The sequence below is a fragment of the Agelaius phoeniceus genome, chromosome 5 (assembly GCF_051311805.1).
Source record: "Agelaius phoeniceus isolate bAgePho1 chromosome 5, bAgePho1.hap1, whole genome shotgun sequence".
Taxonomy (NCBI): Eukaryota; Metazoa; Chordata; class Aves; order Passeriformes; family Icteridae; genus Agelaius; species Agelaius phoeniceus.
Genome location: NC_135269.1, coordinates 47,344,072 through 47,358,584, shown reverse-complemented (window position 1 = coordinate 47,358,584; position 14,513 = coordinate 47,344,072). Strand labels below are relative to the sequence as shown.

At 39.0% G+C, this 14,513-nt stretch overlaps 1 protein-coding gene across 1 annotated transcript in view; it reads left to right on the top strand.

Annotated features, from left to right (window-relative positions):
• Positions 1–2,324: 2,324 nt before the first annotated feature.
• SAMTOR (S-adenosylmethionine sensor upstream of mTORC1) overlaps positions 2,325–14,513 on the top strand; it is a 30,991-nt gene continuing 18,802 nt past the window's right edge. Inside the window, exon 1 of the mRNA XM_054632312.2 lies at positions 2,325–2,856. Coding sequence (XP_054488287.2) covers positions 2,370–2,856 — 487 coding nt within the window. The 5' untranslated portion in view covers positions 2,325–2,369. The remainder of the gene's footprint in view (positions 2,857–14,513) is intronic.

Sequence of the window (14,513 nt, the reverse complement as noted above, 5' to 3'; positions counted from 1 at the left end):
CCATAAGCATAATTTCACTCCAGTTTTCCAATTCTACAAGTAGATTTTCCGTTCTCCAAATCACACAAACACACACACTCATATTTTGACTGTGTAATCTACACTCCAAGTCTGGAGGCTCATGACTGGGGGTGTTGATGCCAAAGCAGTATTTTTCAGGCATCCTCCAAATGCCTCCATCTCTCTTCTGTCACTCTGATACTCTTACTCTTCCAAGATGCCTCCCTCAGTGCTCTCCTAGTATGATGCCACACACAGAACACTGGCTCATGCTTTTCCTCCTCAGCCTGTGCTTCCCCAAATCCTATACAATGGAAAAATGTAAAGAACATTAACCACAATGTAGGCTCCCTGTCCCAGTAATTATCAATGTAATCTCTTTTTACACCATCTTAATCCTTCTTAGGTGGACTTGCATATAAAACTAGAAATAAAAATATTTCAGAAAGATATAATTAACCCCAGCATAAAGTTTTATTTCTGATTCAGATTTAACTTCCTGAACTAGTCTGGTACGGAATTCAATAATCCACACTAGAAAATGACTCTTGGATATTTTCAAAGTCAAAGTAAAATTAATATACAGTGGTATGTTTTTTTCATTAACACATGATCACTTATTTCAGTTTCAAAACTTAGCAAGGAAAATGTAATTAAAGGAAAAACTCAGTCACTACATTGATTTTTTATTTCTTATTGCTGATGTTAGTAGCAAAAATTTAAATTCTCCTGTATTTTGAAGAAAAAAACCCCACCTGACAAAACAAAATGGAAATACTCTTACAATGAAATACATAACACATAGTGATGAAAGATCCAAAATAAAATGAAGTTGTTTAAACACTCTCTGAAAAATATCAGCACAGAAGAAGTTGGACCTTTGAGCATTACATGGGCACTTCAAGGTGATGAGTGAAATCAGTATTTGTGTACCTCACTCAGAGTGAGTGAACAAGGGGTGAATTTGCAGTCAGTAACAATGAAAACCTTCTCTTTGGACATTAGAGTTTTGCCTTGATAATTGCACCTTCAAAAGAATTTTATCAGAAATGCAGAAAACCACTGTGTTCTGCGATTGGCTGTAATTTTTTTTCTGGCAGGACCATCATGGTGCTGATAAGAACCTGTTATCCATCCCACTGCACAAAGTCGTGTGCCACAGACTCCTCGTCAGGATGAAATCTCAACCCTGCCTACTGTCAGATTTGTCACAGATTTATTGTAGCCACAACTTCCCCCTTCATGCTTTTTAACACCTTCAAAGAAGACAATTAGCGGCTTCTGGCCATGTCAAACAAGCAGCTTCATGTCATATTTCCCTGCCATGATCTCGTAAGGACTGGTTTTGTCTATCTATTTCCAACAGTTACTAACAGAGAGAACTGAAGTGCTTTGGGTTTGGGGAGAGGCAGCGGCCGGGCACAGAGAGCAGCAGCCAGAGGTGCCCGCTGTGAGGGGCAGTTCTGCTGGCTGCAGGTGCTGCCCCTGCTCCTGCAGTGCCTTTCCACCCAAATGCGTGCCAGAACCTGGGCTGCAAAGAGAAAGGGCCCAGCAGCTCCATGAACACAGAAAAAAGCTGAACAAAACTTGTGTTCTTCAAGCGTCCGCGCCCACACTACGGCCAGCAAGCCGCCCAGATTTGCTCGAGTATGTTCTGAATTCAGGTTTTTTCCACAATGTGAAAAACACCAATCACGTGTTTCTAAATTTTTTAAAGTTTAATAGTAAGAAAATGGTCATAAAAATAGTAATACAATTAGAGTAATAATAATTTGGACAATTTGAATTAGGACAATATGAGACAACAGAGACAAAGAGTTACGGACGTCCGGGTACCTTTTTCTGGGCAGCAGGAGACTGAAAAAGGACCCCAGTTAACAAAGGATTAACTCTTAAATTAAAACAACAGCCTGTTGCATATTCATACACTTCATACATGATGCATAAATTCTATTCAAATACAGGATTCTGTCGGGTCATCGTCAACTTCTTCTGAATCCTAACAGAGCCTTCAAGGCAGGAAGAAGTTCGTTTCTTCTGATAAGAGAGCAATAAATTCTTTTTCTGTGAAAGATTTAGGTGTCCTGTGGCTGCTATCTCGCTGCGAGTCCTTTCTTTAAAAAAAGTATCTTACATAGCATAGTTTCTATTTTAACAATTTTTAATAACCAAAAACTATATTTAACACACTACTTAAGATAATGATTACAGCATTACTTTCTAACACAACACATATAATATTCATTTTAATATTTGCGAAAAGCCAATCATAAAATACGCATTTTTCACACGCAAGGTCGTTGGTAGGTGGGGAATGGGTTTCGGGCCGGCTCTCACGGGGGTCTCTCGGGAGGCCGTCAGCCGGGGTGATGCACACAGCTGCAGGGGAAGCCGCACTGCCCCGGACACTCGCTGTGTTTTCCGCCTCCCTGTTTTGCTCGGCACGGCGGAGTGCCCCTCTCCAGACGTGCGGACGGGAAGCTCTGTCGGCAATATTCCCTCACACAGCCCGGGCCGCAGCCGGCGCGGTGCGAGCGCAGACGGGAGCGCGGGGCGCGGCCACGGGGCGGCGGGCGCGCGCGCGGACTCCATGTCCCGGCGGCCCGCGCGGCGGGGGCGGCGCGCGCATGCCCGCCCGGCGCAGCCCCGGCCCGGTGCGCGCCTCCCCCTGGGCCGGGCGGTGCGCGGCGAGCAGCGGGAACACCATGGAGGCCGCTCCGCAGCCCCGGCCCCGGCCCGGCGGGGCCGCCGCCGCCCCGCCGCCACCCCCGGAGCAGGAGCGGAAGCTGGAGCAGGAGAAGCTGTCGGGGGTGGTGAAGAGCGTTCACCGGCGGCTGCGCAAGAAGTACCGGGAAGGTAACGCGGGGGAGGGGGCCGCCCCGGCCGGGCCGCCCCGCTGCCCCCGCCGGCCGGGGATCGGGGTGTCCCCCGCGGGCGGACCGGGCCGGTGTCGGGGGAGGGCGGCCGGCAGCGGCCCCGCGCTCGTTTCAGGCTCCTCCCGGGAGAGCGGGGTCGCCGCTGCCGTGGGCTGCCCGCAGCCCCGCCGAAGGCAGCCGGTCGGGTCTGCCGGGGTTGTGCCTCTTTCCTGGGGCTGGTGGCAGCGGAGCCCCCTTCCTGGCCGAGAAGGGAGCTTCCCGGCCGTACAGCAGTGCTTTCCAAACTGAGGATCTGCAAGCGTGAGAACAGTAGATGATGAATGCCAAAAGAGATTGAATGGTGATCTGGGAAGGCACAGGTCTTTGTGGATTATTTGTGCCTCCTGTCTTTCAGTCGTAGCGCAGTAGTTGAGGCAGGAGCACTAACTGAAGGGGTTGGGGTAAAGCTGTTGTAATTACTCGTAGTCTTTGAAAAATCTACTTTGTCGTCAGTATAAATGCCCTTATGCAAGGTTTTTATGGGTGGTATTGGAATGCTTTAAAACCTCCCTGAAGTGCTAGCACAGGTCACAGAAAATTCACCCATCCATTCTTCTAGTGAGCCTGCAGCTCACCTCCAGAAGAACGCACACATGAAATGGGAGCTCTTCCTCTTGTAGGCACAAGTTCTTGCCTCTCCTCTGTGTTTGCATATGACACTTCTGTGAAAGAAACAAGGTCATACTGCCTTCTGGACTCCCAAAATCTCCCCTGGAGCCAGTTCATGCGATTTGGGCACAAAAACCGACCTATCTAGATACTGATCAAAACTCGCTGTTTATTTTGGCCTTAGTGAGGCAGGACTTAAGGGAGGATCTCCCTTCACTCAAATGTTGGGAGAATTAACATAGTATATTTAAACATTCCAATTCTGGCAAAGTAGTCCAGCTTTTAGCAGTACATGTTTCTGTGTTATTTCAGAGCGCCTGTAGATTAAGATAGACAAGGATTGGCTTTGTTAACTTTTTTTTTTAAAGTGAGCAATCTCTGTAGCAACTGATTTTTTTTTTTTTTTAAGATGAGAGCCTAAATAAGGAGAAAGTTTTTGTAAGTCTGTTTCTTAGCAAAAAGCAAGTTTGTGCTCAAGTTTAAATTGTGTGCAGCTGGTTAAGTGAAAGAGCCAACAGCATTTTCATTTACTTTCTATGGCTTGTAAATCATGTGTTAAGGAAAACTTTACAATGATTTTTCTAGTCACTCCAAAGTAGCAACATGATATGTCATTTCATTGAGAGTTAAAACCATTTCATTGAGTTAAAACCAAACAATTCATCACATCTGTGCAACAAGAAATGCTCTACCCATTACCCACTCATCCAATAGCAGGTGGTCCTTACAAGTTACTAGTGCTTAGTAGCTAGTAGTACTTCCTATGTTAGGTTCTTTCAGCTTGAGAATTTTAGTTTTGGAGTCTTTTCTACCTACATCTGCCTTTGTTTCCAAAGGCAGATTTGAGAATCTCCTTCTTAAATGCCTTTAATGTCATTCAGAAATTGTAATACCAGGACATGCTTGATCTCTGAAAGGTGTTTTCTTGAATTTTTTTTTTGTAATACTTGGTGATGCTGACTGGCAGGTATGTTATCCTGACAAAATTAAAGTTGAAAGTTTGTTAAATAGAAATAAAAAATCAATAAGTCATCTGTAATTTTGCTGTACAATTTGAATTATGGCTTGAGTATAGAAAAGCAAAGAGCAAAATCCCTTCATCCTTGCTTATGTTTTTACAGCTTTTTACGCAGGGAAAGCCTCTTGACTCCACAATTCAGTGTTCTCACCTGCATGTGAGACAGAAACATAATTCTGCATTATTCCACAATCTTTTATTGTCTTTTTTTCTATTTTCTTTTTCTACTCTGTCTTCTCATGTTTTACTGGAGTTCTCTGAAGCTAGTTTCCATTTTGTCTGAATAAGCAAACTACTAGAATTGCTGTTGCATGGACTTCAGTGCTTTATCTGTAGAAGCAAAGTAGAATCCCATATTAATTTTGTTGGTAGATGAAAAATCATGTTCATTATCCTGAAAGCTATATGATTATTTTGTACAGGGTAGATAAGTCTAAGAAAGCCCTTTGTATTGTAATATGATCCTAAGTTACTGTCTTCTATGAGAAGTGTTGAAAGGAAGTAGATGCATCCTTGATACACTGAGATGTGTGTTGATAGATTTTATGTGGACTTGATTTTAATAAGCTGATTTCTTTGCTAATTCGTTTGCCTTGCTGACAGTATCAAGGTTTGTGTTTTAATGGGCAGTTGTAACAGGCAAGCCAGTATTGAGTTGCTTATAACTGCACCATTGTTAAAATTTCATTTCATCTTCTGCAATGGTTCCCTTCTTTTTTGAAGATGAACCAGTAAAAAAGTGACAATATGCTCCAAAATTGCAAGCCAACATGTTTTTGAAGAAGTTGCATACTTGTTAGAAGTGCAAGAGCAATATTTCTTAACTAGGGAAGCGTTGCAGCAAATTTTTTGCAGTTACTAGGGAATTACTAGAATAAAGTTTAGTCATCATGTCTTGTAAAGGGTTTGATTTTGATTTTTTTTCCTGGCGAAAAACTGGAGATTAATCAAAGCTGAACCTTGGCTATTTTTTTAATTTCTGCACTTACTGAATCATTATACTTGTAAGTATGGTGCATGGATTTTATATGCAGTTCTGTACTGTGCCTCATGTCATACCATAGCCCATGCCATTCATGACAAGCGCTTACCATCTTTTAAATGATGCAGCTGAAATGCTTTTAAGTTTGCACTGAAGTGCATTTTTTTGTTTTCTTCAACAATTTTAGGTTTTTTGCTGTGTGACTAGTACTTATCTTTTCTATTGTTTGAATATTCCCAGTATGACTTATAGTGGGAATATTTCAATTTTTTTCTCCTTTTTATTCATCTTTATTTCCTTTTCTTCCCCTTCCTTTCCCTTCCCCTCTCTGTTGTTAATAAGAAAATAAAGGGAATCATGTCATCATAAATGCTATGGCAGATTTGGTTTTTTGAAATTGTAGGCTGCTTTTTTTTTTCTACTGTGAGTTCTGCAGTAGTATTCTATGTGATATTTTGAAATTATTCAATGAAGTTTAGCAAATGAGTGTAGGTTTTAAATTAAAGTGGTTGGTTCTTGTCCACACTGAGTGAATGTGCCAACTAAATCAGCAAACCATTAAGAAGTTGTTTCTTCTTAATAGGTAGTGATAGACAAACAGTACTTACATAGTAGTTCCTAAAAATAAGCGTCATTCCTGAGGTTAGCCTATAAACTTTCTCATAATAAAGAAAACATTAAGTGAGAACAGCTCTGAGATGTAACATGGTCACTTAGGAGTCTCTCTCACTAGTAGAAAGCTCATGGGATTTTTTAGTTGTATTCCTGATTCCTATTCAAACAGAGTCATTTAATCTTTATTATTTTACACACCACAGTAAAATCCAAAAGCTGAAACTGCTCTCAAGTAGTGAGTTATTCACTTACCAGAAATTTCACAGTGGTTCTGGATGCTTGACACAAGCATTTAGAAAGTATAGAAATTAGGATTTTCCATAATGTTTGAATTTCTGTTACTACATGGAGATGGGGCAAAAACAATGTTTGATTTAGTTGCTTCCTGTTGGTTCTGTTGCTTGGTACCACAGGTGACCCTGAGTTTCACAGAGCTTTCCTCAGTGCATCTTTGGGCACCTGCAGCCATGAGCTGGAGCGTGTTGTATGGGTTGCATGAATGTTTCATGTGCTGCATGCAGGCTGATTGTGTGGACCTGACAGACTAGACCTGTTAAAGCTGATTTAGTGGTTCCTAAGGAACTACACAAGATCTGCTGAACATCTGCTATGTGATGTATGTTTGTTCGCTTCCAATTGCTTGTAGTAACTAAATAGGTTGAATTTTTACTGGGATAAAAATCCCTTCCCCTGATACAGAGGCATCCTGTATTTCTCTCAGTTGTTTATTGCCTTTGTAGTCATGCAGACATGTATTTATCAAGTAAACGTTTTCTCTGTAGCACGAGCCTCAGTTATAGATGGTTGTGTATAGTCTGAAAGATGATTTACAAGACTACTTTGCCCTTAAAATTCTGTAATAAGTACAAGTGAAAAAAATTGCTGAGGTATCTGTAAAGGTATTTCATGAAATGTTTTCCTGTGTGTTCACTAAAACAGTTCATTTCTCCTAACATATGCCTGCTAAGGATGCTGAGGCTTACAGAATCACACAGAAATGTTGTTTGTCCTGTTACTAGTTACCACATCACAGAAGCTGACAAAAACATTTCTCGATGGCAGTTTGATTCCTTAAAAGAAATATTTGTTGAAACATCAAAGAAAAGGAACTTTTTAAAAGGTTTTTTCAGAAAATCAGGGAAAATTTACAGGACCCTGCTTGATGATAATAAGTAACCCAAGTAGGTAAGTGGTTCAGACATTTAGACAGAAGGGTTGTTCTGAACTCAGTTGTCTAATGGTCTCTTCATCTCATGTTTTTAATGAAAAACCGTGTGAGAGCTTCAGTTCTTCCTAATGTGAAACAGGAAACATTTTGAAATGGTGTCATTTTTCACAGGACAGGAAAAACTTTGTCATTGAACTCTACACGATAAGTTAACAGTTGTTACTCCTTTTTGTTAAATATTACTGATTTACAGTAGAAATAAACTGAAGTTTTCGAGGTATTAATTTGTGTTTTACCACTTGCAATAATTTCTTGGAAGAGGAAGATTTTTGTAATAATAACTGTTGAATTTTCCAGCAATAGAAACTAAATTTTATTTAATTAAAATGAAAACTGATTCTAGTTTATGACATGAGCATTGAGGTATGATTGGCCTTACAGTTTGCACGCCACAGTTTTGCAACAAGGATTGCATTAGAAATCACATAAGATTTACATTTTTGGGGATTTAATTAGTACTATCATTTACTAGCATGTAAATTTGAAAATGTACTGGCTACAGCATGGGCTTGCACTCACTGAACAAACAGGTCTATGACACCTTCCCTGCTCCTTTGCTGCCCTGGCAGGGAAGATGGTGTTCCTGTTACAGGGTCAGCATAATGAAATCTGTACCTATGCATCAGCATAAGTTTAGCTCCTGCATTTGCAAAAATTACCAAAATCAGTAGCTTCTGTTGACATGTTCATGCCTGTGTTGGCTGTGTTAAGGTACAGCACATAGTCCATCCCAGAAAGTCAGGTTTGGGAAAGAGGAGAGGAATGAAGTTTCCAGAAGAGTAGATCCAACACCTGGGGGCAGTAATTGCTTAAACTGTCACAATACATGCTGTTTCTGTGATGGCCATCAGAGATTTATAGCAGATCAGAGACACAAATTATTCTTCAGAGTGATCTAAGCTGACCTCCAGTAGATGCTGAAATGTCAATTTGGGCCTCAGAGTCTGTTTCATGGAAACAGATGGATAGGAAGTTTACCCGAGAGGCCAGATGTAGAAATCCACATTTGGTCAAATAAATCCTTGCCATGTAAGTTGAAGGGAGGAGCATTGATACTGAGATAGAGAAAGTTAGATTCTTGCACTTGATTTTTTTAAAAATATTTTATTCTAAAATAGTTGAGGTAACTCCTGAGAAATGTGAAGCAAATACTAGTCAGACATGAGAAGGAAAATATTAACTCTGACTGCTTGAACTTTGTCCAAGTTGAAGTTCATGTTCTGTATATAGACATGTAAAATTGGAAAACAGAGAAGCCAAAAATTCCTAATGTTGTTTGCAAGGAGTGCTGAATATGCTTTTAGTAAGACAGATGTTCAGTGAGTTTATCTTGTATACAATGAAAATTATGAATTTCATAATATTTGCTGATATTCCTCATGTAATTAATTTTTCTTATCATTGTTGCAGCATCCATACATTAGTAGTACAGCTAAATCTCAATTGACAGTGTTAATGAGGAAATTTTGTTAGATGTTAATAGGAATTTGGTTTCAGTTTTAGCCTAGTGAACAGTGTAGGACTGCTTTCCTCATTTACTGCTTAGCATGTTCTAGAAGCTAGTTTACTGTTTCCAGCAAGTGAGAGGTGATCTTAAGAGGATGAGAATGAGATCACTTCTTTTCATACAGAAAAAACCCCTCAATAATCTTTCTAAGCATTGCTACGGCTTGAAGCTGGTCATGTAAAGTTACCCAGCATTACCATGGGCACTTGTTACTTGTGGGGATATGTTTCCTTTTTACCATGAAGCAAATTTAGTAATTTTTATTAAGGTAGTGTTAATATTGTGCAAATACTAACATGTCTGTTTTGGTTTTGCCTTTTATTGTTATTATGTATATTGAGGTTATTTTCTCTTCTACCAGAGCCAAAGTTCTGGTAGAGGAGAAAATAGAAAGGCAGTGTATTGTTGAATGAAGGTATTGAAGAGTGGATTGAATCTGGTTTTCTACACTACTAAGTTATCTATCAGTATGTGGAAGACTTCAAGCCCTTAAACACTTGGGGGTGGGTTTTGGTGTGTTGGGGCATTTTGGGGGGTTTTTGGAGGGTTGTTTTTTGTTGTTGTTTTTGCTTGTTTATTTTTGTTGTGTTTTTTCCAATTAAAGCTGCCTTGAATTGAGAAAATTTTATTTTCCCAGAAGGAAATAATTACCCTTTTTCTTGAGGGTTTTGTTTTGTTTTATTTTTTGATGGGTGAGGTTGGGGTTTTTTTGTTTATTTGTTTGTTTCTGGGGGTTTTAGGAGTTTTTTTTAGATTATTATTACTATTTTTTAATTTCTTTTTTTGGAGGAAGTTGTTGCTTAAGATCTAAACCTGCATTACTTGTACCTGAAGACTTAAATGCACAGTATCAGTGCCAATTAACTTCTGATATGCTAGGTCTTGTTTGGTGATGGATGAAGTATTCTGTAGTTAGTTTTGAGATTGTCAGAGATGAGTGCGCTATTTTTCCAAAGAGCACCAGTGGACTTATGGAAAATAGTAATTACAAATCTCTTCTTGTAGGTGCAGATAGTACTTTTATGACTCTATGTGATAACTATTGTGTAGGTTGATAAAACAGAATTATTCAAATCAGTTGGTTTTGATTTCAACCCATTCCAAACTGAAAAATACTGCCTTTAGCAGAACTGAGCTCTATTTCTTTTATATTACAGAAGGTTGTGTTTTCTTAAAATACCAGTTGACATGATTTGTTCTGTCAGAAGTTGAAGAAAAACTGCCTAATTATTTTTTTTTGTTTATTTTATAAGCATACATTAAATGACAGTTCAATTTAACACTCTACAAATAAATTACTTTTTAAAATAATTTTTTTTAATGGGATGGAAGAAAGCTGAATTTTTTTTCCTTAATAGCAGACTATCTGGAGAGAAGAATTACGGTGTAGGTTTGGCTCACCAAGAATGGCAGACCTGATCTTCTCATGCTGTTCTGAGAACCTCTGATAAGGACTTGTAAATGGATGCAGACCTAGGGGAGTTCTTACTAACTAATTTTGTATGATTCTTCTCTTTTAAAAATATTTTCGGTTGTTAAAAGCTACAGCTAACATTTGGTCTCTATTGCTGTTAGCCACAATTAAAATTATCTTGTAATTAGGATCATTTAAAAATAACTTCTACATGCCTGACCTGTTCTGTGTGTGACAGTATTCAGCAACTGCTGATACATCTGTGGTTGAGTTCAGGATTATGACTTGGCTGTTCTGTGGGCAATATTAACGTGGGTGGAAATTACTTAGAAGGATTCATCTGTTCTAGGTAAGCAGTATTGGATTTTTGTTACTGTAAAGGCTGTGTTTGGAAGAACAAGTCTATCAGTCACTTGTTCAGTGACAGAATTCTTTGACCTTTTTTGTTTTTAAAGGAATAGTTAACCTTCAAGGTGAAGAGTAGGATATTTATTTGTTTTCTAGGTAATTCTGAATAAAACAGAACAAGCATTAATTACTTTTGAAATAGCATGGGTATAGTGCTTTGAGAGGTGTGTGAAACTCCCTATTGTGAGCTAGTTTTGCTAGTCACACTTTTCAGCAGGACAGTGGCATATCTGGCTCCTTGGTGGAGATCTTAGGTCCATGAAGATCTCTGAAGGTTCAGCACTCAAAAGAGGTTTTAAATTGCGTAAAAGGTAATTGGTAAACGTAGAGTAGAAGTGTTTAGTGCCTTCAACTTTATGTTATGGTATGGTCATGAGTATGAAAAGTTTAATCCACAAAATCAAATCTTAACTTTAGGATGTGGTCAAAGATCCAAGATTCTTTTCTTTTTATTCTATGAGATTTGCCTGCCACAAACTGCTGTTTAATTTACAGTTACAGATTGCTTAATAGAAGACTTTATGTATCTTATTTTTCTAGTAACTACTAGTTTTGTCATAAAACGTTCCTGCATATTTTACTGCCCATTTGGTTACATAAGCAAAAAATTATTGATTCATAAATAAATGAGTATAGTGTTAATGCCATATTTACACCTGGATTATAATGTATTGCTTGAAAAATTAGTGCACAGTGGATTATAATATACTGATAAAAAAAATTAATGCACACTTCTCTGTGTTCTGGATATCATTTTGAAATTGAATGCTTCAAGACTGGTTGTAGTCATTATCTCAAAATCTCATAATAGGTATCAAAAATCTCATAATCTCATATAGATAGGAAGGACAGTTTGCATCTTCAGCTCAGTATTGGAGCATCATTGGAGCATGGATTTCAAGTTCCTATATCTGGTGTGCCTGTTTGTGTCTTCTCAAAGCTCACTATGTTAAAGTATGGGGGAGGAAACACCACAGCAAAACAATACACTGCCATGCTACTTGCTCAAACGAAATTAGATGCCAGACCCTTTGAAAAGCCCTGCACAACAGTGCCAGTGCCTTAAGATGACCCATTATTTGCAGTTGTTTGTAGCTTGTATCCATGAAGAAGCAGAGGAATGGGCATCATATCAAAATCAGTATTGACAGTGGGTAAACAGCAGATGCTTAGACAAGAATAAGTGAAAAATGCTGCTGGAGTATCACTGTGCTTGCTTACCATTCTCTTTTTGTGATTTTGTGGTCTAGGAGCTCCTGAGTTAGAAATCTCGTCTTTGAATATGGAGTTTGTCATGGATTTTCTTCCTGTAGTTTGCCCAGCCGCATGAACTTCATGAACTTTAGGCTTTGTTATATATTTTATGAGGAAATAACTTTTTTTTTTTTCTTTTAAGCAGCTCTTTCTGTCTCATATTCTTGGAACAGCCAGAAGTTGTTCCATATTTACCTTCCCTCTGTCAGTTTTGATCTTGTGGAAGTTTGTCCTCTCCTTGTTTTATCTGCCTTCTTCTATTTCAGTGCTCCTCATACAAAAGCAGGACTGCATCTATCCCATGTAGACAATTTCTGTATCTCTGTATTAGTAAATGAAAATAAACCAGAAGTGCTCACAGAATTGATTTAATAGAAGATGTGTGACAGAATTACTTTGTGATGAATTTTTCACTTTTGTTCTGCATCTCTCTCCTCATGGTCTGTATAATTCAATTTTATTTTCTTGTCAGCTCAGAGCCAAGAAGCTGTTACTCTTATAGGCAGCTCTGTTGTAACCCAAAGTTCCCATCCCAGTGTGCTGGTCGTCAGCTCTGGGTCTGTTGCTGTATGTCTCAATTTAAGACCCCTTATCTGTGGATGCTTTTAACCCTCAGCTGACTTCCAGGAGCTGGTGCAAATCTGATTTGTTCAGAAGGAAATCAGAGCAGCTGCTATGAGAGCAGAATTTGATCTTAGAAGGCATTTTCTGTTACTAAGGGTAGGCTAGTTAAGAACATCTGGTCGTTGCATATTTCTTCTTTCCCATCTCTCTTATTTCTTAAGCTTTAAGGAAAAGGGGTGTTTGAAAATAGAATAATTGCTTCAGGATAGACCAGATGAAGTATTCAAATAAAAGAACTGTAATAAACTTCAGATTTTTTATTTGTGCTATTTTCCTTCAGTATGTGTTCGTTGATTTACTTTTTACCTTTCCAATCGGCCACGTACTCAAACAAGTCTCCAGCAACTGCGAGTCATTGAAGCATTTCACAGCTGTCTGGAGCATGCAGTAGGACTCAGAGTATTGTGTTGGAGAAACTACAACACTTTGTCTAAGCTGCACCGGAATTAATTTGCTTTTGAGAATCACTTCAGTCTTTGCTAGTGCTTCGATTGCTAGGACTCGTGTTTGTTTTGCCCCCTGTGCTGGTAGGTCACTGCTGCCATATTCTGCTCTCTTTTGTCAGTAGGGTATGTCCTGTTCTGCGTGTTTGTTTCTACAGAAGGCTCTCCTGAAAGCTCTGGAAAATAGCCCCACAGGTTTTAGCAGAACCCCCTGTGGGGATTTGCCTGCAACTTGGGTGTTTCTCTGCTCTGGTGGTCGGCTGGTGACCTTGCTAGTACCATTTCTTATAAAGCATACCTCTCTGAACTTGGATCATTTGGAAAATAATGAGGGATGTCATTCAGTATTATACTTTTTTTTTTTTTGTCCAGTGTAATAACTTTCTCATATATGCTTGTTGAATAGCAAGTAGAATGAATAATTTCTTGCACAGCTTCCCCATTTTGGTAACATTAAAGTTCGGCCACTCCCTTCCATCTCAAATGCCATCTCAGACTAGGGAGTATAAACACCTAATTTTAAACATGACTCACTTTGATGATTGTACAAGTGTACTAGATGCTTATTTCTGAAAATTGCTGTGACATCCCTAAACCAAACTTAAGTAGGGAGTAACCTGGATGGTTGATTTAAATCTTTTAAGTATACATCTATACTTGTCTGTCAGGGCCAGTCTTTCTGTAAGCAGAGGACAAATGAGGTGAGGATTGTTGCTGCTTTGCACAAGAGGGAAAAAATAAAAAGGTTGTCACTGGAAAAAATCCTTGATTTACTGCTAATTGAAACAAAATACATCAAAGGAATTGCCATAAGTGTGTTAGAAACAGCAATCTCTTACTGGTGTGAGGACAGGTCATACTGTAAGCTACTTTCAGGCTTTAACAGACATTTATTATTAGGTTATGGCTGATATACTTTCAAAGTATTTCCTTCGCATATAAAGATGCTACAAGATGGAACCATGTTGTGAAAAGTGTGTTGTTTGTCCAAGTTAAAGCTTAAAATATAGCTGTGTTCTTGAAAAGTTATTTTTAGCTGTATTAGCTTGTAAGTTCAAAATTAGTACTTTTTTTTTATTCTGCAGATTGGCATATATTCTACATATGTACACACATTTGTGGTTAAGAAACACAAAAGAAATTAGTGAACATCATACCAGGAAAGCATCTTTCTTAGGGCAGAAATATCCTTTCAGTAAGGTACACCAAGGGTTTGCATGCTGCATAGGAAATGGGGCTAGCCATGACTAGCGTTTATCTTGGTTTTGTTTAGCAGTACATTATGTAAAGCAGGCTAGGAGAAGTGGATGCTTTAATAGCAAAGAAGGAAAAACATAATGTTTAATTACTCTGAAGAGCCAGAACTTAACCTGCAAGACTTCTTTTCAGTGAGGTGAGGAGCATGGAAATAAATCTGTCCCTAGAGATCAGCGGAGGAGTTTGTCTGAGATTTCCTGATCATAGTTGGTTTGATTCTTCAGTACTAGATGCTAATT